We start from the raw sequence: 22,751 nt of genomic DNA on the forward strand, positions 1-22,751 counted from the left end.
ATACAAGACACACAGACACACTCACACAAACACACCCACATGTATACACACACATTGCACTAACACTACAAACAAAACAAAATACTCACAAATACAGCACATACATGTCCCTTAAAATAGCAAACAGTCCTTAGCTGCACACAAGAGAAAATGTCAGAAAGACGGGTCAGTTATCCCTCTACAACTTTTTGTAAATTTTAAATATAGGCGCAGGAGTGGCTGTGTGGTAAGTAGCTTGCTTACCAACCACATGGTTGCGGGTTCATCCCCACTGCGTAGTGAGCACAAATACGAAAAACAAAATAGTGGAAATCAGTGGCGTGCGGTGACTTCCGGGGTTGGGCATGCAATGAATCCCCCCCCCTCCCACAGCAATTTTTCAGTAAAAAAATTTTCGTATTCCTACAATTTACATACGGGAGATTCTGAATATGCAATCACCCCCGTATGACCTAGAATAAGCAGGGAATAAAAAATGGCTCTGTAAAGATGAGCCTGAAATAAGTGTATTGTTTGTATTTTTCTCTCTCTTCGAAACGTCAGTACTTCCCCATCCTCACTCTCCCTTAAAAAGTCTAAAAATCATAAGTGAAATGTAATGAAGATGAAATTGGATTCTGTTAATATTTATGCATATTCGGAATCTTTGTTAAAGGTAGGAATCCGAAAAAAATTTTCACAAAATTCGTTTTTCAAAGCGGTGCGATTCTGCATTAGCCCCTATACCTATTGGTTGAGCTGAATCAAATTAAAATGATTTAATTAAGAGAACACATTTAGTGACATTATATGGCCATGCTTTAAGATCGTTACGCCCTGGAAGACAAGTCAGGTGTATTATCATGCTACTTGTCAATTCCGGGAAAATTATTAATACTCAAGCAGACTGTTCTGAGACTTACTGAACTCCGTATATTAAAAGACTACGTCTCACGCACACACATTGAAAATACACGCATATACATGAATACACACACAATGAAAGACAGTAAAAAGACCCCCCCCCAAAAAAAAAAACTGTTGAGGCAGAAGTCAACATCTCTGAGATTGAAACAAGACATTTACGGCCGTAAATAGACTACACCCAGCAGCACAGAAAGGAAAACCTATGTAGGTTAGGCGTGACGAAGAAGTCGAACCATTTCTCTTGCCAAACAATACTGATGTAAAATGGTCGAACCTTACATTATAACAAACACTAACCAAAACCTGTAATATATGCCCTTCAATACATTAAATTTTTTTTAAGGTTCTTAAATGTTATTTACCTCATTTATAAATTAATTCAATTCTTCGATCTTTCTGTGCAAATATATCTATCACATTTTCATAGAAATCTCTTTTCATCAATTGTTGTAATAAATCTTTTACAATTGACATTAGTGCTAACCCAGACAGTCTACTTTCTCCTGTCGCATTTCTTTGGTATGTTTTGATTCTACTTAATGCAGAAAAGGATCGCTCTACAGAAGCAGTGGTAGACGGAATTGTCAAAATCAACTTGCACAGATTGAAGGTCACTGCTGTAAATGTAACTCATTAAATGACTTAACTTCGCTTTTTTAAAATCTTTCATCGAATACGTCACATTGAGCTCATTTTGTAATCGAATTACATCAAAAAATCTGCCATAAGTGATTTTTAAAGAATCTATAGTGTCTACAGGAAATTGTTTGCAATATTCATCAACTTTGTTGAAATTCAAAAGTTTCATGAATTTAAACTCTTCTAAGGATGAACATCGTGCTTTTATTTGGTCAACTACTGTACTGATAATTTTGTTACAATTCATTCTAATAATGTCGTTGAGGCTCAATAGATATATTTTGGGATCTCTGAATTCCGATTCCTGCATCGACTCCATATTTTTCCCCTAACATATCATAAAAGATTGAAAAATTGTCAAGTTTGTTTTCGAGTACAGTTCTAGTTTTATCTATTTGCTCTTTACAATACACTATGTCATGACTTTTACTCTGGATATTAAATAAGACGTCAGTAAAAGAAAAAATGTCACTGAATACTTCTAACAAAAAAAAGAAATCACTGGTTTGACAGACCAGTGAAGATAGAAACTGTATCTAGATGACTTTCCATTTTTTTGTCATATTTACTGATTAAATATATGAGTTCTTTGGTCACCCACCGTTTATAATTAATTGTTTTCCATCGAAGTCTCTTTTCGAAAAACTATTTCTCAAAATATCGTTTATAACACACATTTCACTCATTTGGAAAAAAGTAACACACGTGTAAGCATTTACATAACGGAAAAATAACGTTAGTCAAATTAAATATTTTTGTTTTCAGAACACTCCAAAAATATAATAGTGCAAACAGATGTTTTGGATAAAAAATTCAAACTTACCGCCAGGCTGTTCCAAGAATTATGGCTAATTATAGCAGTTCTTGAGAACTGCTCTAGTTCCGGTTAAAAAGTAGAACCAGCTAACAAAGAGATAGAGAGGTGGGGTCATGCTATTATCAGAAAGCATGACTTCCTATGATAAATTTTTGGAATCACTGACAGTGAGAGGAAGGGGTACAAAATATATATGCTATCGGTCTTGGCATATCTTGTGACAGGTCACTAAGAGAGAGAGAGAAAGAGAGAGAGAGAGAGAGAGAGAGAGAGAGAGAGAGAGAGGAAGGAAGGACAAACTAACATAGATAGGGAGTTGGGGAGTGTCTATATGCGGGATTCTCAATGCATGCCTTCTCAAAGCTAGTACTAGTCACTTAGAGAGGGGAAGAAGGACAGAATATTTCGAAAACAACTGGACGGATTTTTCTTTGCAAGAAAGTAACTATTTTATCTAATTTTCCGATGATCTAACAAGCCATGCAGCGCATAACTTGCATGCCTGAGAGTGCACGCCCCTGGTGGAAATAGTCCACGAATTTGATGGTGAAAACCGCCACATGCTATTCTGTGTATGATATGATTATCCATCACACAAAATGATTACTTCTTTGTGGGGACCAGGTAGTCTTTATATGAAAGTAAATGATACTTGGTCATCGGAAAGAAGCTCCTGACGGTTTTTCAGCTCATGGAAACAATAAATTGTAACATATTTATGTACATACAGTATATATATTTGGTCAATTTGTAACCGTCGGTTGGACAAATTTTATTGTTTCCTTTACTAAGTTACGTTTAAATTTTCTAGTCAGATCAACATATATCGAATCAAACTTAATTTATTATTAACAACTTAATCGTTTGAAGATAAATCTGGCATTCAAAATGTGATCTTGGCGAGACATACTCATAGTTCAGTATTAAAATAAATATTGTGAATTGGTTTGAACGATAATTAAAATGAGAGTGATCCAGTGCAATATATACAAAGCAATAGAAAGCTATTATACATTAATCTGTCAATATATTGCGATTTTAAAATAAACTTCTTTTATTCACGAACCGTATCAATACAAGTAGATTGGTTAGATTGCGAAGATCAATGGATAGAAGTAGATATTTATTAGAATAGTACTGAAGCTGATGGTAAAGTTCATCACTTATTTATCATCTGAATTGCAAAACATTCTGACAAGAAAGAAGAAAGCAACTTCATAAGACCTCTACTTTAAGAACGCATTTAAGAAAAGGGAATTATTTTGACGGCAATTTCTAAGGTAAGTTAATGTTGTTCACCTATTTTTTTTTTTTAAAGTTTCAGCTTAGAGCTGCGGCCATGCTGTTGCACCACCTATCTTTACATATGTGGAAAGAATTTGACAATATTGTTTTAAGGTCATATCATCTTTATCGAGACCAGTGCAAATAGATCAGCTGGTTTCATCAGTCAGTGGAATTGGCGTCACTTTAGTCCTATCTATCTATCTATCTATCTATCTATCTATCTATCTGTCCTCCAGTTCATTTGGGTCGTGGTTTCGCACGCGCATCCAAGGCATTTTTGAATTGGTATCTCAGTAGCATTTTCCACCCAGCGCAATTTTACTCCGATCAACTCGGTTGGTTGGTTGAGGGCTACTTTCCTTCCGTTTTCTTTTTTTTTATTATTTTACACATCGTCTGGCCAGTTTTAACTCTTCTTCATCTAGAAGGCAATCTTTCAGATTTCGTGCAGCAAGCGTAAAAGGAATTCCCTTTCCAGTATCTCTTGTGACTGTAGCAAATTTAGCGACTACAGCGGAGGTTGTGGTAGTGGCTGCAACGGAGGCGGCGCTGGTGTTCAGGTTACTTACAAAATTTTCTGGTTTCCTTTCTAACTTTAAGTTGCATTACTTTTTAATAGATTTTGTTATTGTTGTTGTTGTTGTTTAGTTGATGCATTGCTGACTTGCCAGAGGTTTTGACGCTGCTAGGAACAAAAATAAGTTCGCCTCAGTGAATGGTTTTGCTGAGGCGCGGTGGCGTCAACTACTGTAGTCAACAGTACGTTAGTATTGTCTTTCTTCTCATATTATTTCTTCATTTTCCAGTTTTCAAAATATTTGCAAAATATTTGCTTTTACCGAAGATCGAAGAAAGTTTAAAGATATTGATGTGCACCCCTTGAAAAGCAGGTTGTGTTTCTAATCGGAAATATTAGTAGAGCCGTGCAGAAACTGTATAAAAAAAGGTGACGAGGAGATTGGAAACGCTTTTACTACTAACGGAGCACTGGCAGTGGCTCTTATGGCTTCTGATCTTAATTGATTGGAAGTGTTATCATGTACACTGTTTTGTCTTGGTAAAAAAAAATGGGTTACAGCAAATATTCTGCTCAATACTACAGATTTACTTGTCAGTTGTTTGACCTTAACTAGTTGAGCATGTCCCTTAGTGTCTGAGGGTATGTGCATCTCTGATCACGAGCAGAAGTAGTGGGGGAGCTTCATAGCCACGTGTTGAGAGGAATTCTTTGGGGTTTGAATAATTCCCCTCGGGAAACCTTATTCAAGGACCTTTCGAGTTGGATGGTCTACTAGACATGAAGAAAATTCTAACTGTGCCCCACCTGCAAGGTCATGCGCTGCACTCTCAATCAATAATAATAATAATAATAATAATAATAATAATAATAATAATAATAATAATAATAATAATTGTTATTATTATTATTATTATTATTATTATTATTATTATTATTATTATTATTATTATTGTTCAGTAGTTTTATTTTTATAACGTGCTTTCACTTCACTACCGAGCGCAGCTCTGTGCGCCTTGGGTATGTGCTGTGGTTTGCTGTGGTGCTCTTATGTTTACTGTATTGAAAGTGTTTTGCGTAGAATGTGTGCAGTACCCAGTAGTGCAATTTTCTGTATGTTATATATATTTGTAAGTCCTGGTGTTTTTGTTATGTATTTGTCTGAATATTTTTTTTATTATACCTAAGGCACCTACTATGATAGGAATTGTTTCTGTTTTTAGATTCCACATTCGAGTTATCTCTATTTCCGGGTCTTTGCATTTTGAAAGTTTTTCCATTTCTTTTAGAGAAACGTTGTCATCTGCTGGTATTGATACATCAATTAGAAAGCATTTTTTTTCTTCATGATCCTTGACAACTATATCTGGTCTATTTGCCTTAATTTCTCTATCTGTGTGTATTGGCATACCCCAGAGTATGGTTGCTTTCTCGTTTTCTGTGACCTTTTGTGGCGTGTGTTTATACCATTTTTTTTCTGTTGTTGTTCCATAGTGTTGGCATAGCTTCCAGTGTATATAGGTCCCAGCTCTGTCGTGTCTGTGAATATATTCCTTCTTAGCCAGGACTGGGCAGCCAGAGATAATATGATTTATTGTTTCTTGTCCATCTCCACATATTCTACAGTTACTTGTTATGTTTCTTTTCATTATGTGTTTTTGGTAATTTCTGGTGTGGAGGCTTTGGTCTTGTGCAGCAATTAAAAATCCTTCAGTCTCTGCTTTGAGTCCTGAGCTTCTCAACCATTGCTGGGATTTTTCTCTGTCTATTTCTTTTGCATTTAATTTAGCCCAGTATTTACCATGTAGGGGCTTTTCTTGCCATCGTTTTATCATGGTCTGTTGCTGTTCTAGTTTTAGTTTGGATTTCATTTGTTTTATAACTTCTTCTTCTTCTTCTTCTTCTTCTTCTTCTTCTTCTTCTTCTTCTTCTTCTTCTTCTTCTTCTTCTTCTTCTTCTTCTTCTTCTTCTTCTTCTTCTTCTTCTTCTTCTTCTTCTTCTTCTTCTTCTTCTTCTTCTTCTTCTTCGTATTTGTTAGGTAGATTGATTTCTTGTTTGTATTTGTCAGCTTTCTTAAATACTGAAAACAGTTTTTTTGTTTTGCTCGTGTTTTGTGGCTATTTGTATTAGTTTTCCTTGCTTCTGGAGTAGGTATTTTTGCAGTCCTATGGTGGTTATTTTATAATAGTTTTCTAGCTGTATAAGACCCCTGCCACCTTCTGTGCGTTGTATATATAGCCTTTCTATGTCAGATTTTGGGTGGTGCATCCTATATCCTGTCATTATTTTTCTTGTTTTCCTGTCTATTTTAGATAGTTCGTTTAGTGTCCAGTTAAGGATGTTGTAGCTGTAGCTTATAACTGGGACAGCTAAAGTGTTGATACCCATTATCTTGTTTTTAGCATTGAGCTCTGTTTTTAGTATTGATCTAACTCGTCTATAGTACTCTTTCTTTATTTTTTCTTTGATTTGTGTATGTTGTATCCTATCTAGTTCATTGACTCCTAAATACTTGTATGGTTAGCTTTCGTCTAGTTCTCTTATTTCATTGGCTTTATCTAGTGTTATATTGCTACTTTTAACTAATTTTCCTCTTTTCAGGGTTGCTTTGGCACATTTTTCTAATCCGAATTTCATATCTATTTCCTTGGTAAAGCCGTGTACTGTCTGTAGTAGTGTTTCTAGCTCTTTGTTGTTTTAGCATATAATTTTAGGTCATCCATATATAGAAGGTGGCTGACTGTTTTTCCGTAGCATTTGTAACCGCATCCAGTTCTATTTAGCAATTCAGTTAAAGGTGTGAGTACCAGGCAGAACAGGAGTGGAGAGAGCGTGTCTCCCTGGAATATTCCTCTTCTAATGGGGATGGCTTTCGTTTTCACAAGTCCCTCTTTTGTTTGGAGCTGTAGCACTGTCTGCCATTTGTTCATTGAGTGCCCTATGTATTTTATAATAATTGGTGCCACCTTGTTTATGGCTAGTGTTTCCAGAATCCACGTGTGGGGAACACTGTCGAAAGCCTTTTGGTAGTCCACCCAGGTCATACTGAGGCCTTTCTTCTTTCTGCGGCTGTCTTCAGTTATGGCTTTATTGATCAATAATTGATCTTTACAGCCGTATGAGCCCTATGGACTTGACAGAGCAAAAAATTGGTACGACCACAAACCTGAAGGCATTGACGAATATAGAAATGCGAAGATCCTATGGGATTTTATGATTCAGTGCGACTTTGAGATAGAGAATAGGAAGCCAGACATAGTTTAATTGAGAAAGAAAACAAACTATGCTGGATCATAGATATAGCATACCCAGCTGACAACAAGGTATGCGATAAGGAAGAAAGAAAAGTTGAGAGATATGGCAGATCAGCTTGGGACGTTAAGCAGTTGTGGTCGATGAGAAAGGTAGCAGTAGTACAAATAATTGTCGGAGCCCTGGCACTATTTGGGCACTATTTGCAGTGTTGCTACAGACATGCGAACTGTGTGATTCTGCCTCTTTTATGGCTCAAGTACAGAGACGATCTGGCTGAAGACTTTAAGTGGCAAACTTAACTGCTTTGTCCTGACATGGAAGGTTTCAGCGATGAAGTCAGAGATCTGATTAACATCGAAGACAGAATTGCTACACCGGGTGGAAATTGCCCACATATGGCCTGCCACGAACACTGAGGTCAGCGTCAAATAACCTTCCTACTGCTGTCCTTCGCGAAACATCCTATAACACTGAAGCGCTTTCCAAGTACGTTGCTGAAAACGAGTCAATATTACTTCTGAACCAGCTGCATGCCTATCGAACGATTCTTAAGAGCGAACGCCGCGGCGACGGAGGCATCTTCTTCCCGGATGCTCCTGGAAGGACATGAAAAACGTTTGTTACGAAGCTCCACCTTGCAGAAGTCAGACAGCACCAGTATATTGCGGTAGCTGTGGTTTCCTCCGAGACTGCAGGTACTTTGTTGCCAGGTGGCAGCACAGAACACTCTGATGAATGGATATAATAAATATCCTGGAAACAGCTGTAAGACATTCTATTTTAAAATGTTCTATATTATACACAGCCTTGGTCTTTTATCTCATTACGAAAAGTAAATCCATTTATTCACACGCTGATATATGACCTACGTTGGAACCCTTATTTGCATAACCACCGAACCTGGAGCTTAACTGTGGTCTATCCATAGCACTTACTCAGCATTACCTGAAACCTCTCAGTCTAATTCACATAACAATCGCTCATAACCTATATATATATATATATATATATATATATATATATATATATATATATATATATATATATGTGTGTGTGTGTGTGTGTGTGTGTGTGTGTGTGTATATATTGCTTTATATATTTTCAGGAAGAAAATGGCAAATGAAAACCATGTTCTCAGCAACCTACTGCAAGTTTTCTCCATCATGCTTCTCGTGACGTTAGAGATTGTCGAATCGAACGATGCAGGTTATTATGAGAAACTAAGCAAGACACACTGTCTGAAAAATCGATTGATTAGGATACCATACGCACCATCCCTCATAGATTGCGCATCAAGCTGTATGATGACTAATAAGTGTGGTGTTTTTAGTTATTGCAAGGGTACATGCAAATTGCATGAATCTCTTGTTCCTGGGTCTCCTATCAAGACGACATGCAACTGTATAACTTATTTAATGCTAGATAGAAACAGTGAGTAAATTATGCATCCCACTTGTTTTTGTACTTTTTGTATTCCGTTCCCACTATTATCGCAATGCAATGTATCTAACCACATGGACACCAGGTGCCTCTCTTTTCTTCTACAGTCTCTATGTTTTCTGATTACAATCGTTACATTTTCGTATTTATACTGGGGTTTCATACACGTAGTTAACATCACCAAATTTTATCCCTTTTGCAAAACATTCGCTACTAGTTCATTTGAATCCTTCTTCAAACAGTCAGATATCAGTTTACCTGAAAAGAAATGACGCAGCATTTATTGGGAAGGGTTGAATTTAATGCGTGCAAGATTTTATTAATGAGGAACAAGTGAAACTAGTTTTAATTGCGATTCACTTAAAGCCAGGAAAATTTCTGCATGCCCTCGTATACGTACATTATACATACATACACAAAAATATATGTGTATACAGCCTTGGTTTTTTTTAAAATCTCATTACGATAAGTAAATCCTTATATGTGTATACACACACACACACACACACACACACACACACACACACACACACACACACACACACACACACACACACACACACACATATATATATATATATATAAGCATCTACTTTTCGTATGCCTTCCAGCATGGAAGAGATAAGAAGCATTAAGTTTCTTCGTAAACTGTAAGGCAAGAAAATACTCCTTTATAAATAAATGATCGTTGTTGAGACTGCGCCATATCTTTAAAACCATCGTCAGAAACCTAAAAAGTAGTTCATTTCGAAGATTTATTCATTTGGATAAAAAAATCATTTAGGAATTGAATCCAAGTAAATAAGTCAATCATTCAATATATGCAATATCCTAACAAATCTGTTCATTTGAATAATGCTAAATGGTCGTTTCCCAATGAAATTCGAGTACGAGGGCTGTAACCAATCGTATAACTAATATTAATGAACCAACTATTTTATATGTCAATGACGTCTCTCATTTATTCTCAAAACTCTAACGTGTCGAAGGACCATCTTTCATAGGTCGCTCGATCAGCTAGAAATATCAGAGAAATCTCCCTCAAATTACATCCTATCATCTTGAAATGAATGGTACACTGGGTGATATTGTGCTAAGAAACGTGAAAGGGATGGTCATGTTAGAACAAATTGTTCCATAGGACTTCTTAATCAAGACCGAGTGATAAAGAAAAACAATAACAAAATTCTCTTATTTCTGTCTCGTATCAAAATCTGAAATTGTTTGTAATAGAAACTATAAGTGAAAATGAATATGAAACTTGGGAAAATTGTATATCGATTATAATAATTTCTAAAATAATACAGCACTTTTCACAGCACTGAAGGAAACAACATTTTATTTAAAATCTTATTAACAGTTTACACCAAAATCTCGTCTGTTCCTTTACAGTTAAAACAGTATTATTTATTACTCATGCAGGCAGAAACAGGGTGAAAATTTATGACATAACCAAGTACTTGTTTAAAGAAAGTATTCTTTATAGATTCTGGAACAATTGGCCTATCGACAAGGTAAGATTTCGAAATGTTTCTCATTTCATAAAGCAGTCAATATAATAGTCAGCTCACTATGTATTGAAGGATGTAACTTTTATATGTTGTTCATATCGTTACTGCAATGGCGTATGTAATTTCTTCTCTTGATTTTGTTGATTTTATTGCTGTTTAAATCTTGTCAAACATGCTTCGGTTTTGATACGTGTCTTATTTTCGTTTATGTCTTTTTATGCCAATTGCTCCGATACTCATCTAAATGCACACACACATACACAGGCAACCACACACTCGGCACACACATACATACAGAGGCACAGACACACACCCATGCATACACGCACACACGCATATATCCACAAGCATTCTTATTTTGTTAGCCATATATGCGTTCTTGTAAAGAAGTTCAAGTTGCAAAGGAATCTCTACGTGATCCTTTTATTTGGAGGAAATAACGACCAAATCTAGCACAAATCAGAACTTACCTTTCTACTGGGTACTCTTTCTTGACAAACAATATTTTGGGAAACCTATACGATTAGAACATCTTCTAAACTTCGTCTTCTACCAGGAAGAATATTTAGGGAAAAGGAAAACAACAATAGATGAAAGGTCAAACCGTTCGGCCTTAGAATATTGCTTCTGAATCTTTACGTTGTGTTCAAATACTGTCGGTGTGAAACTTGTCTTTTCTGCTCTCAGGGTTGATGTAATAAAGTACAAGTCTAATTTTGGTGTCAATGAAATCTCACTATCCCCACACGAAGCTAGTGAATTTGCAAAATCGGAAGAGCGTCGGACAAAAATGATTTGTGCCATTTCGTACGGTTCTCTACCGTACTGCACACACTCATTTATTGTCTGTCTACTATCGACGCTACTGAAATTGGAAATGGTTTTATCAAATTTGAAGGGATGAAGCAGTAAACTGACTTCGCTAAGGTTGAGATTCTGAAGGTAGAGAACCGTATAAAATGCTATAAAACATTTTATCCGACGATCTTTATCTCTTCACAAACAAAGGTATGACGACGGTCGGGTGTGTACAATATTGTAGGAATAGTATTACACAAATAAATATTTGCATATAGCTATCTAGAATAAACTTTTGCCGAATTAATATGTTCACGCAGAATGTATTCTGTACTACACCAAACGTAGGTACGATAATAAACTAATAGCGTAATAAATACTTACGACCATCGCTGACAATTGCCCGCCGTTAACAGCCGACTGTCAATTGCTGACAGTTCACAGTTTCCTTACTTTATTGAAAAACGTCAGTCCACATTTGGTTACGTGGGAGTGGTCCTGATGTTTCTCCAATAGTATGTATGTATGAATATATGTGTGTATATATGTATGGATGGCTTATGCATATTATAGAAATGTTCCAGATCTTCTCCGTACTGTGTTTCCCCCTTATTACAGTAATGGGGATAAAACTACTACTAATCAGAACATGAAGTGACTGAAAATAATTTCCAGAAATTTATTTTCACATCCATTCCATGAATCGTGGTTCAAAGAATAAAGATAAAGAATCTGTCCTACAGGCGCAATGGATTTTACACAGTTACTTTCAAGTCAATATTTAGTAATTTGTTGTCCATTTCCACCTCTTGTAGATTGAACAAAAATGCAGGCATATCTTTTTCCAGAATCTTCTCTCTCTCAAGGCCCTCCCCCACCAAACATTTCTCTTGTCCTTACTTACATACAACAGTCTTTCTCCATTTCCTCTTTGTCACTCTCCATCTCTAACTTGCCATCTGAAAACCAGTCTCATTGTACTCATTCTTGTCTCTCCATCTGCCTCGCACCCGCTTCCTTTCTTAGTCTGTCTCACTCTCGTCTTCCTTGTCAGATTTCTACTTGATTTCATTCAACATTTTATTTGCAGGTGAAACTCGTCTTGATAAAAAATAATACTGAAATTCACTCATTAACTTTCAATGCAAAAATGTCAAGTAACACCGACTGGTTCCATTCCAGTAGACTCCTTTCAACTCCCTGGTTTGGAAATGTAGCAGCAGCGTACAGGTACTTTGATGGGTATATATTAACATTTTATTTATTTGCATTATAGATTTCTGTTGCTGATAAGTTATGATTTCTTGCCTAGTCAGTTACATATTTTGGAATGAGGTTACAGTCGACTATGATACATCGATCTCAGTAATTAACTAGTATTATTTTATGGACAATGATACCAAGCATGATCGTAACGGGATTCGGAATCAAAACAACGAGGAGCAAAAATAACTTCAACATAGCTTGTTGTTTGCAACTTCACTGATTCTTTCTTTAATTCTTTTAAATGACGACGAGGTACTTCTTGGTTATCACATTCCCATTAAAACATTAGGTCATCTCCCCCCAGATGAAAAACATTGCTTAACCCGCAATAAAACAAAAGTAAGAATGATAATAATAATAATAATGATGATAACTATAATAATAATAACTCAGTAATAAATAGAACAGGGCAGCATATTAGCAAAATCTGAAGACACAAAAATCCAAATAACTACCGATCAAGAACATGTTTTAACATCACCTACAAGATTCTCACATCTATACTAACTGAAAGGATATACGATTTCTTTGAACAGAACTCTGCCTTTCCACAAGCGCAAAAAGGCTGTAAAAGGAATTCTTATGTTTGCAAAGATCAATTACCCATAAATAAAATGAATGTAGAGAATTGCCGGAGCAAAAAGAAAAACCTGAGTATGGCATGGATAGACAACTGGAAAGTGTTTGATAGTATCCTACATAATTGGCTGCTCAAGGCACTCGAGATATATAAGATGTCGTCTCCAAATTCTTACAAGGTAGCAAGGCCAAGTGGAACACGCGTCTCGCTGTAAACCATAGTAATTGTATAAGCCAATCTAACAACGTCAACATAAAACCAGACATCTTTCAAGGTGACTGCCTCTCCCCATTACTCTTTTGCATGGCACGGATCCCACTCAGAGAGAACAGAAAAACTGAAATATAACATAAAAACCGAGGCTAAAATGATTACAGGTCTGTTTGCTCAGAGTTGAACTGGTGCTAAATAATAACTGATTCCTATAATTTACAGTTATTTTTTATATTCTATGTAATATGTAACAAACACGAAAAGAAATATTCATCTCAATGATAAAACGATAAACAGAGCGATTTAATTAAACGGAACTTGGTATCGTAAATACAATCGTAAAATTCTCCATGAAGATATTTATTAAATTCATCACATCTAATATATTTCAATTCTATATTTAAGAGATGAGAAATTAGGTATATTATTAACATTATTTACATTATTTACATTCGACGGATAATTGTCCTCATTTTGTTTGTTGAAATGGATCCTCTCACGGACGAGGGCACGTCCTGCCCTTTCCGTTACTCTTTTAGCTTTATGTGAATCGACTGGTGTCGTTATATTCAAGCCAGGTGGTGTTAGCTTTGAGTCTCTACAACTACTTAAGAAAGTTAGATGGTTTGAAAGACGAGCTAGTTTTGATGGAGTTTCTCTATATGTCTCCATTGAAGTCTAATTTAAGAGATGAGGAATTATGTATATTATTTACATTATTTACATTATTTACATTCGACGGATATTTGTTCTCATCTTGTGTAAATAATGTAAATAATGTAAATAATCTAATATATTTGTTGCAGCAAAAGGTATTTCAAGATCCAACCAAGCGGAGGCAACTACCTACTCCATGTATTGTGGGAGAATTACAGGACTTACGAAATTCGCTACCGAATGAACATCGATGGTAAGAAATATATTTCAATGTTGCGTACGCAAACCATTGTATATATTTGTATGTGTATATATAAGTCCGTGTGTGTGCGTGTGTGTATGTGTGTGTGTACGTATGTACGTTTTGTATACTTCACAATTTTATTAGTATTCTTCTTAAAAGGAGGTAACTGATTTAAAACAAAGAAAGGTGCGACCGCTGGATTTTGGATGATACATATAACTATTACTAATCGATCTTTAAGAAAAAGTCATCTTACAGATTGTATTTGGTAAAGTCCGTGTGTCTCGGTCAGTTTCTTTTGTTAGAAAGTCTTAGCTTCTCCCAATTGCCACTACGACATTTACTAACATAACTATGTGCACCAATACTTATTTATATAAATGTGAGTCTATAATCAAGGTAGAGTGAAAGCTGTTGCCGTGGTTGTACATAGTTATTCTCTTTCTTGCTGATTTTCGAAGAGATATTTCCATCTTCAGTGCAGCTGACTAATGTCTTGTGCACAAACTTTCTTTCACGCCTCAAATAACTACGTCAGGTTTGTTATTTTGGCGCTTGGTAGAAGTTTTAAAAGAAATGCTCAACTAATATTCACTAGGGAGCCGCAAGTCCATATTTGTTGATGTATACATACGATTGCAAATTATTTGATAGGTACCGTCTGAGTGATGCCGTCCGGCATTTGAATGTTGCCTGTACTGATCATAATCCATTCCTTTCATCTTTTTCTTGCGATGGATTCTCAATATTACTCTGTATATTTTATGTAAATTTGCACCTGATCTTAGGATGTTCCTGGCTTTGATATCTGTGGAGCGGATTTTCTCGTTAAACCAGCCCGGTATTCCAAATATTGTTATCAGTGCAGGTGTTCTAAATGTATTGTGGGATACTGACTTTATGTAAAAGGAATATTATATCTTTTAAGTCTAGCGTAATATTATTTCATTACACTCTCTCTGTTTTCATTATTTTTGATGATATATTTTCATTAATACGTACGTCGGTATTTGCAGCACACATTTCGTACAAAAGGGAAGCACAGAGAGAGGCCGGTAATACAAAAATTAGAGGAGCGACTTTACCACGTCCACTTGTTAAATATGAATATTTATTTTGATCAATCTCCATCTCTGTTTCAACGGAAAATGTGATTAAATACAGTTATTTTTCAGTACACTATAGAATCCAGGCATAGATCTTTCGATCCTGAACAGAAGACATATGTCTGTTTATATGAATGTATGTATGCATATATGTATGGAAATTTACATATTAAATATAATTCCTGAGGTGTTTGCAGTGTTATGTATTTGAGTGGGAATTTTGGAAGTATAGACGTATTCTGTTGGCGTGCTGCATGTTTGTTTCGTGGAGGTTTCCTTTCTTGTTTCTTGTTACATGAGTGCATGTGATGTTGTTTATGGTTTGTATAATGTAGTAGTGTTATTTTATTTGACCTTCACCTTATAGTATATGTTTCACTAATTATGTTGTAAGTTATCAGGTCCTAATTATATAGGATGTGAATGTGCGTCTTAGTTGAACTGTTCCTAGCAAAGCAGTGAGTTATGTTGTGATCTCAAGTATTGGCATTATGCAAAGTTTCATATTTTTAATCATACGTAATGTTTTAATTAATACAGATATTCTTTCTACTCTCATGCTCCACATCGTAATTATTTGAAGTTTAAGGTTTTGTACTTTTATAGCTTTTCTACTATGTTTTGGGCAATATTTTCTTGAGAATGTGTTGTGATATCTATCACTGTGCCTTTGTTTCTTTCCCAGTCCTTTATTATTATGTTCGGACATTTCGTCTTCTCGTAGTTGTTAGTTTGGACAGGTATATTCCCGATTATAGTGGCCAGGTCATTGATATGTATTTTATTCGGTACATGCGTGAACGACTGCTTGTCTGTAATCACATCGAAGAGTTGGTACATTGCTCAAAGAATTACCTGTTAACTCGTGAATTCCTCTTTTTATATTTCGGTTTGGTAAAGACTGGAAAACCGGGGATGATGTAGACAGCTGTTTCATTGTGTTTGTTGCGTGTCCTATATTTTGTGTCACGATCCGTTTCAACATTATATTTCTATAGTTGTTTTTTTGTTTTTTTATCTAGGAGTACTCCATTATTTTCTGCGTTTAAGCAGAAAAGAAGAGATTGACCTTCGCTGCAGAGTGACAGACATTCAAAGCGAAAATAATTAATCTAAAACTATACATTTTTTATAAGATATGTTTATGTATTTGCATTTATACTTGAAGACAATTCCTAGAATCGCATCTGACTCCTCTACAGATATGTATTTTCGTCATTGCATATGAATTTTTCAAACATTTCGAATATGACTACAATCTAAAATTCAATTGATTTAATACAAAACATTCTTTCATTTCAGATACTGAGGAACAGATCGCAGATAGGGTGGATATCTATGCATATTCATAAGAGGATCTATATTATTGCTGAAAATATCTATGGTAATACGTACACACATACATACATACATAATGCATACATTCATACATATATACATGCGTCCATACATTCCTACATACATTCATACATACATACATATATTCATACTTACATGTATGCATTCATACATACATGCAAATATATATATAATATATATATATATATATATATATATATATATATATATATATATATATATATATACACCGTTTGTTTTCACTGTTCTGTCTTGTTTTTACTGTCTTTTACTGTCTTGTTCTCACTGTCCTATTCTTGTTTACACTTTCACCCTCCGCAAGAAATTCCAAATTTTATTTAATTTGCTTTGCGGGAAGGACTGTTCCAACGAAGTCGCTTATTGTCCTTGCCTTCAAAATGCGGAGTAGATGGAACAGGGACAACTGAAGAAGGGAAATATTCTTTATGCTGCAAGTCTCATTTCTCTGTTTGTTTTATTTCGTTGCTCGAAAAAAGTTCGTCTTCTGTCTTCGTCTTTATGTTTTCGTTTCTCATGGTGTTTAACGTTTTTTGTGATGTCCTGTACCCATATATGCATGTATGTATACATATAGATCTAGGTATGTACATACTTGTATGGATATATGCATATATTTATATATTATTTATGTTATATTATATATATATATATATATATATATATATATATATATATATATATATATATATATATATATATATCTATATTTATTGTGTTGTATATATCTAAACGCATGATCATGCATATACACACAAATACACTGAGACATGCTCACACACACACAAACACACACACACGCATACAGAAACACACACACACACACACACACACACACACACACACACACACACACACACACAAACACACTGAGACTGCATTCCAGAAATTTTTAATTTTTTCAGGTGTAACATGTATTAATTTGAAAGAAATTTCTAAACTCCTTCAAAATCCTCTTATTTCAATACACTTGTTGCGATCGAGCTATTTCGTGAAGGTCCCATGGAAGTCCTCTAAAGCTAAGTTATCGAGGACCATTGTCACTGCCACCTTAATCTTTATAACACCTCTGAACCGACTGCCCCTCATAATCTCCTACTGCTTGGGAAACAACAAATGTCACAGCGAACAAAGTTTGGACAGTATGAAAGGTGAGAGAAAATTTTGATGCCCATTTTTGTCAATTAGCTGGTTACAGAAATGGACTTGTGGACAGATGCATTGTTCTGCTGCACGTGCCACCAATTCGTGTGTAATAGCTTTCGAATTTTGCAAAATATCTCTTCCTGGACCTCTTCAAAACCTTCGTAAAATACTCTTCGGAGACCGTTTGGCCAGAGGGAATCCAATGAATATAGTCGATACACGTGGTGTTGAAAACATAATGGATCATTACGAGCTTTCCAGTGAAGTTGCTTTGCCTTGGCTTCTTAAAGTCTGGAGGAACCAAGAAGCTTTCGTTTGTTATGCTGTCCTTTGGTCTTTGCATCCTAACAGTAGTTTCAGTTTTCCTCATGGTCAGGTGTGTTGGATTGGATATAATGATCTAAACCATCTTGCTGATGCCACAAAAGCTTCATTCGTTCTCTTTGTCAGTGAGTGTTCTTGGAACAATCTTTGCACAAATTTTGCTGCTGGTAGATCCCCACTCACAAATCTGTCGGCAGTTACGCACCAACTCGAACCTGTGACAATTAGTGTATAGTAGGGTGTGTTCAAAATATTATTACAGCCGTCTGTTTTAGTCTGGAATAAAAACAAATAACCGCCGCAGGTTAGCTTATTGGATGCCTAGTATCAATATAGTTAAATAGCAATAATCTAGGCAGTTATAACTGTTTCTCCTGAAACAAATTCTAGAAATTTCTGGAATGCATCTCGTACATTCTTTCTTGGCATGTAGGATCTCGAGCTAGTAAAAGAAGCAGGGCATCCACGGGCAGTCTTCGATATTTCCTGTCGCAAGGTTTTTTTTATTCCTTTTGTTGCACGTATTCTACACGACCTTTCATTACATTTCACTCACTCTAAGATGAAATATTTTGATAACTGGTAAAATTTCTATATATTAAAATGAATAGTTTACTGAGATGGAACAGCCATTTAAATCGACTTTACTAACATTTTTTAGTTCCATAGATTCCATTTCAGCTGACAAAATCTGATGCATAAAGTCAAGTTGTTCACAAACCGCTTCATGAATTTCACTTCTCAAAAGCAACTACTTATAAGTATTAATAAATATATCAATTCTTACGTTGTGACCTACTCTGTAATTTCACCATTTTTTAAACTTTATTCTTCTCATTTGCATGGTTTCAAATTTTGGCGCAAGTTCAGCAATTTTGGTGAAGATGTTAAGTCGAATACGTCGACCCCCACCGCTCGACTGGTACTTATCTAATCGAACGCGGAAGGATGAAAGGCAATATGAACCTCGACAGAATTTGAATTTAGAACGTATAAACGGACGAAATGCCGCGAAGCATTTTGTCACCGCCTTATTTGTTTGATATGATATTGTTTACATTTTTTTCTGATCGTCCATTTGAAAATAAAGTACACATTTCAACACATTTCACTCTTATACATTTCATTTACCTTTGACATGCTAAACAAAAACCACACTTTATGACAGCGTTCTTTTGTTATTTATCTGCATTCGAATCTCATTTATCTTTCAATATTATAATGAATATAGAAATTCTAAATAAAGCTTTATTTCCATTGTTATTCACACGCTCTGTCGTTTTTGTTCTCTGTTTAAACGCTTATTTCTTCGACTGTATGTATATATTATTGTACCTGGGGAGAGTCATTTTCTTCTAGTGTTTCATTATTTAACACATTCACCGGTTTGACTTCCACTCATTTACTTCAAATGAGTGGAAATCGAACCAGTGAGTGCCTTAAATAATAAGGCACTAAAAGAGAATGGCTCTGCCGAGACACGATAGAATATGCTTCAACATACGAATTCACATAAAGAATCTTGCTAACCAGATACAAAAACGAAATATATATATCAAGTGTTTCCTTCAAAAATACAACTCTGGTAACATACTAGTGATGGGTGATTTTAGCCTCACTTATATAAACTGGCTCACAAACACTCTGAAGTCAGGCAAACCCTCTACACCAGACAAAGCTGCAGCAGAATTACTCTTTAATCTAATGGATGACTGTTTCCTGACTCCGCTAGTGCTCGAACCAACAAGACAGAATAAAACGATTTTGGATCTAATATTAACCAACCAATCTAGCTCTCTTCACAGCATTATTTCAGTTGAAAAAACTCTACTCTCGTACCTCGACATGATACTCCGCAACTTTAATTTTTGGAATATTAAAACCAAACCAACCAATCTCACTTCACTGCACTTACTTGACAACATAAACGCCCAGTAAGCGGACTAGGGAGCAATCCGAAAGGATCTGTCCTTTATCGATTGGTCCTTCACTCTCAGTCCACAGACATTGAGACATGGCTGTACTTTGATGATACTGTCACATATACTTGCTCAAAACACGCTCCTATGAAATCCACTAACACAGATAGAAACCAACTCCCTAGAAAGAGGAAAAAACACTTATCATGTGCATCAAAAAACTTAATAAAAAATTCAACCAAATAAAATACTCTCACATACAACATTCACATGCAAAAACAATGAAAAGGCTGGAGTTGGAAAAACTTCATCTGAATACCGACATGAAAACCTCCATTGAAAATCAGAGAGCTGCAGAGGAACAGTGGGTAGTCAAAAAATTCAAACAGAACCCGGTGTAGACAACAAACAGATGTATTTGTATAACGCTCGGGAGTGAAAAAGTCTTTAACGTTTCGATCCTACGCTCTTCCACAGAAAGGATATACATGTATACATATACATATACATGCATACACACACACACACACACACACACACACACACACACACACACACACACACACACACACACACACACACATATATATATATATATATATATATATATATATATATATATATATATATATATAATATTCTAATAAACTCACCGCTTACAATTTAAAAGCAATCGGAAGTTAAAACGTATGTATTTAGGTGACGTAACAAGTTTCAACAAGAATTGTTTTCGTGTTCTTTAGTGTTCATAAACTGATCAACCAATCACAATTTCCAGTTGCTGCTTGTATAATAGAGTGTAAGGTCTAATGTGTACATGATTATTACTGAAGCTGATTACTTCATTGAATTTCGGAAAAAAAAATGTTAACACTTCATTTTTTAGTAAACAACAAAGTGTAAAAGCAAATAAGAATCTGTTTATTTACATTGACTACACAAACAATCGATACTGTGTTCGAAGTCTCTGAAACATTTATATATCATATATATTTACTTACATAGATACGGCCACAATCACATCAGCACACTGATCTCTCTCTCTCTCTCTCTCTCTCTCTCTCTCTCTCTCTCTCTCTCTCTCTTTCTCTGTGTGTATATATATATATATACACAGGCATACATACATATATGCATACATACATGCATACATGTATACATACATACATGCATATTTTTAAATGTATCCATATACATGTATATATATAGATGTGTGTATATATATATATATATATATATATATATATATATATATATATAGAGAGAGAGAGAGAGAGAGAGAGAGATGTATATGTATACATGTATACATATAGATGTATATGTACACGTATATGTATAGATATATATAGAGATATACATCTATATGCATACATGTATATGTATACATATGTGTATATGTATATATATATAGATGTACATGTAATATGTACACATATATACACATATATACATGCATACAGATATCTATACATATATACACTCACACACACACACACACACACACACACACATACACATACACACAAACACACACATTAGTCATTTGTTTTTTATCCAAAACTACGTCAAAAGTACCGAATGGATATTTATGAAATTTGGAAATTATATTCTATGCATAACGGCTATAACCTCCATGAAAATTCATATATTTTGGATGTTGATGAAATTTTAACCATACATATTGCACACAAATAAAGTAATATTTCTAAAATTTCTTCTTAGAAGTTATAAAGACCCCTTCATGGGGACTTCACACCCACACTTTAGTCATTTTTCCTAAGCAAAGACGAATACAGTTGTACTATTGGAACCTATAGGGTCACCCGAACATAACAGATGAGCATTATTTGTAATTCAACGGTACAACAGTATAAGACTATCCTTTCAGATATACTTGCATTGTGATTTCTGCAATGTGGTGCACAAATTGTCAAGTAAATGAGACGCATCTTTGCCTCCACTGATTCACTTGCAAAGTGTTGAGTAAAATTATTTCGTTGCAGACCTCCTTTTAGTCTTTTTATTATCACTGAGTCACACATAGTCCCCAGTTGGTAACATTGATTTCAAGGCCTGGTGAGTGACTGGTTGTTCTAAGACATTTATTGATTGTAAACATTTTAGGCGCAGTTACCTATCGGTATAGTGGTCATTTGCAAACTCCAGAGGCGACACTTTCATTTCCCTTTACTCCAAACGTCACACGTTGTTATTTCAATTGGGTCATGCCCTTCCAATTGCTATACATCCGTAATGCACCTTACAGCTGTGCCTGTCACCTGTATGGTGAGGAATCCTACATTGGGGAGTAGTAACAACTACGCTAGGGTAGCCGACTGATAATCGTGATCATTCATCTTTTGGTTTCCTGTAGCTTTACTCTCAGTATGTGTATGAGTGTGCGTGTGTGCTCTGTTGAGCACAAAAGCGAAAAGATGTTAGGGGAAATAGTGATGGAATTGGAGGGTGAAAAACATCACAAATTGTTATTCTATGCATTACATAATACGTCATCGAATAGGTTATATATACAGGTTACCTGGTCACCAGGTTACCTGTATATGTAAGTAAATGGTACCTGATAATCAAAAAGAAACTTCTGAAGGCTTTCAGCTCCTAGAAACTATAAATTGCAATATATATATATATATATATATGTATTTATATATAGTATATTCTGTTGGTAAAATTCGTCACCGTCTGTTGGATTAATTTTTAATGCTTCTTCATAATTACTTCTTTAGCCAGT

The 22,751-nt window shown here is 35.2% G+C and overlaps 1 protein-coding gene across 3 annotated transcripts; it reads left to right on the forward strand.

The window, feature by feature from the left end:
* The first annotated feature begins 3,357 nt into the window (after positions 1-3,357).
* LOC106876625 (uncharacterized) lies at positions 3,358-16,851 on the forward strand. 3 transcript variants are annotated; one of them, XM_089355947.1, is made up of 6 exons: positions 3,358-3,642; positions 8,527-8,852; positions 10,254-10,375; positions 12,261-12,412; positions 14,036-14,139; positions 16,539-16,851. In XM_089355947.1, the coding sequence occupies exons 2-6, from the start codon at positions 8,534-8,536 to the stop codon at positions 16,586-16,588; spliced, it is 747 nt and encodes a 248-aa protein (XP_089212073.1). In that variant the 5' UTR covers positions 3,358-3,642; positions 8,527-8,533; the 3' UTR covers positions 16,589-16,851. The 3 variants fall into 3 exon arrangements, with proteins under 3 accessions (XP_089212073.1, XP_089212074.1, XP_014780726.1); XM_089355948.1 differs by having other exon boundaries at positions 12,261-12,400; XM_014925240.3 differs by having other exon boundaries at positions 10,284-10,375.
* Positions 16,852-22,751: the final 5,900 nt, after the last annotated feature.

Source organism: Octopus bimaculoides, chromosome 8 (genome assembly GCF_046866305.1).
Source record: "Octopus bimaculoides isolate indiv1 chromosome 8, ASM4686630v1, whole genome shotgun sequence".
In the NCBI taxonomy this organism is placed as follows: Eukaryota; Metazoa; Mollusca; class Cephalopoda; order Octopoda; family Octopodidae; genus Octopus; species Octopus bimaculoides.

What these genes read in the sequence shown, in the direction of transcription:
- LOC106876625 (XM_089355947.1), top strand. Translation starts at nt 8,534, where the DNA reads ATGGCAAATGAAAACCATGTTCTCAGCAACCTACTGCAAGTTTTCTCC. An exon ending in ACAATTGGCCTATCGACAAG is followed by an intron (nt 10,376 to 12,260) that starts GTAAGATTTCGA and finishes TTTTATTTGCAG; the next exon opens with GTGAAACTCGTCTTGATAAA. An exon ending in GCGTACAGGTACTTTGATGG is followed by an intron (nt 12,413 to 14,035) that starts GTATATATTAAC and finishes TATTTGTTGCAG; the next exon opens with CAAAAGGTATTTCAAGATCC.